The sequence below is a fragment of the Dipodomys ordii genome, unplaced genomic scaffold (assembly GCF_000151885.1).
Source record: "Dipodomys ordii isolate 6190 unplaced genomic scaffold, Dord_2.0 Scaffold64, whole genome shotgun sequence".
Lineage (NCBI taxonomy): Eukaryota > Metazoa > Chordata > Mammalia > Rodentia > Heteromyidae > Dipodomys > Dipodomys ordii.
This window is the reverse complement of record NW_012267280.1, coordinates 2,430,221-2,432,860: the sequence shown is the minus strand read 5'-3', so window position 1 is coordinate 2,432,860 and position 2,640 is coordinate 2,430,221. Positions and strand designations below refer to the sequence as shown.

At 64.9% G+C, this 2,640-nt stretch overlaps 1 protein-coding gene across 1 annotated transcript in view; it reads left to right on the top strand.

Annotated features, from left to right (window-relative positions):
* The first annotated feature begins 1,808 nt into the window (after window positions 1-1,808).
* The window catches only part of Ptprs (protein tyrosine phosphatase, receptor type, S), a 56,131-nt gene continuing 55,299 nt past the window's right edge, over window positions 1,809-2,640 (top strand). The window contains exon 1 of the mRNA XM_013022656.1: window positions 1,809-1,911. Coding sequence (XP_012878110.1) covers window positions 1,821-1,911 — 91 coding nt within the window. The 5' untranslated portion in view covers window positions 1,809-1,820. The remainder of the gene's footprint in view (window positions 1,912-2,640) is intronic.

Sequence of the window (2,640 nt, the reverse complement as noted above, 5' to 3'; positions counted from 1 at the left end):
GTGGGCAGGTGGGGGGCTTGCTGGTATTTTTATCACCTAGAGCAGACTGCACGTGGGAATCTGCCAGGAAGGACGGGCCATGGGTTTCTGAAGGGTCCCAGGCCATTCTGGGGGCAGAGGGGTGGGTGTCTGGGCTTGGGGGGCTGCTGCCTGGCCCCTGTGGGCCCTGGCTGGTGCCCACTTGATGTGAGGGGGGTCTTCCTGGGTTCCCGTTGAGGTGCACAGAGGCAGCTGGGATAGGGACCTCCTGTTCTGGTGCCCCATCTGCAGGTGACCCCCACCCATGGCCCCTGGCATGTGGGCAGTCTTTTTTACCTCAGTTTCCCAAGCAGCTCTCAAGCCTGCCAGCTGACCCTAGTGACCTGGGCCTGAACCCTCATCTGTGGCCACAGCCACGCAGATGGCCCTGGCGGGGCAGGCGCTGTGGTCACCCAGCCCCAGTGGCCACCGCCTCCCTCCCTCCTTGAAGACACCAGGGATGGGGGCTGGGCGTGGGTGCACTTGTCCATCCTGTGTCCCCCACCTGGCCAAGTCCACGAGTATCTCCGTGGTCTGACTGTGCGTGGCTGTGTGCAGCCTGCCTGCATGCGTGTGTGGCAGGCAGGGTGTAGGCTTTGGGTGTGTGGTACCTGGCTGGTGTGATCTACTGTGTGCTGTATGCACACCCGTCCGTGTGTGACTCCCCGGCCTGGGGTCCCACGGGAGCAGGTGTCCTGTACCCTCCGGCTCAAGCCAACTCCTCAGGGTGGTGCTCAGGCCTGGCCCCGTGGCCCGAGCCTGCCACTATGTGGCTGACTGTGCGGATCTGTTTTGAGTGGCTGTGGTCTGACTGTGTGCATCTGGGGTTTGTGTGGCTGTGGTCTGACTGTGCGTGCTGAGCCCCTGTCCTACCTGCTTTCTCCTGTCCCCTGGGATGTCACTGGGCCACTCATGGTCAGCTGTGACAGTCAGCTGGCCTCAGGGTGGCCCTGGGCTGGGCACGGTGACCACAGAGGGTATTTTGGGCGGCAGAATCACAGGGTGGCTCTGGGCTGTGGCCATGGCCAGGACCCGCCCGGGAAGCGGCCTGGGTGGGGTGCGGGTGGGCCTCGGAGATCCCCGGCCCCCTCCATCCCCCCTGCCTGGCTTTGGCCGAAGTGGAGATGGGAGAGACGGGGTGTGGCCGAGGAGAGGATTTGGGGCCGAGGCCAGGAGCCTGTGCTTGCCTCTGACCAAGCTTTCTGGGGAAACGGCCGCCGAGCCAAGCGCTGCGCCCTGCAGGGAAAGCAGAGAGCAGGGCGAAGGCTGGGGGCCACGGGAGCCATCCGAGTGGGCGAGAGCGAGCGGGCGGCCGGCCGGCCGGCGTGTGTTTGGGGACAGTGTGTCTGAGTCACATGTCGGGGTCAGGGCACCCCCGAGACGCTCCGAGAGTCAGAGCCTCACTTGGTTTTCTCTTTGCAACGGGATCTTGGTAGGAGGCCCAGGCAGGCCGCACCGTCCACCGGCCTCAGCCTCCCTATACGGGGATTACAGGCGGGAGCCGCCGCACTGCCCACGGGGGGGCTCTCCTGCCCAGTCCTGAGGTTCTCTGCCCTGGGCCCGTCCAGCCCTCATCCCTGAAGAGGGTTCCTTTTTTTTAGGGACACAGCCATCAGCCATTGCGGGTACCGGGCGCTCCTCCTCCTCCTAGCCGCTGCACCCCTCCAGGAAGACCTCCACATTTCCCACTTCCTCATGGCCCTTCTGTTGTCTCCGCAGACGCTGCGCCTTCGGACGCTCAGGCCGTGGCCTCTGTGTGAGGGATGGGGCCGATCCCTTTGGGGAGGAGGCCGCTACCAAGCATGGCGCTCGCCCGGGGACCTGGCATGGTGTCCGTGGTGGGGCCCGTGGGTCTCTTCCTCATGCTGCTGGTCGGAGCCTGCGGGGCAGAAGGTGAGAAGCTGGGGGGGGGACGCGTGTGTGTGTTTTCAGGGCTAGGTGTTCCCCTTCCTGGGGTTCCTTGAGGTGACCCCTGCTCCTCCCTGGGACCCCCGGTTCCTTCCCGGGGCCCACATCCTCCCCTGCTCCTCCCTGCTCCTCCTCAGGACTCCCCATTCCTTTCCAGAGCCCCTCACTCCTCTCTGGGGTCCCCCACTCTCCCTGGGGCCCCCTGCTTCCCGCAGGGCTCCCTGTTCCTCGCCAGGACCCCCCTGCGTGGCCAGGCTGCTCACCTGCTCCATGCAGGGCCTGGAGACTCCCAGGCGCGAAACCACGCTGGTGCCGGGAAGCAGCACCGCAGCCGCCGTCCCTGGCTTCCTCACACCAGACCAGCCTTCCCTTTTGGGCCTGCAGGGCCCATGGAGGGAAACTGAGGCTCCAGAGAGGCAGGGACTTAGCAGGGGTCCCTCTGGACCTCAGGGTTCACCACCCCTGCAGAAGGGAAAAGAACAATACCAGTGACAGACCCGTGGCTAACAAACCTTCCCAGGCTGGGCCCCAAGCTTGACTGTCAGGGATGGGGTTTTATGGGTATGTAGGAGCTCACTGATGAAGGTCTAGAGGTAAAAGAAGTTGGTGTGGCTCAGAAGTGGACAAGGCTGTGGTGATGCCAGCCCATCGCACCCCTGCCTGTAGTCTGGCACCCAGCAGGCCCGCACCCACCGCTGGCTGGTGTGGGCCACA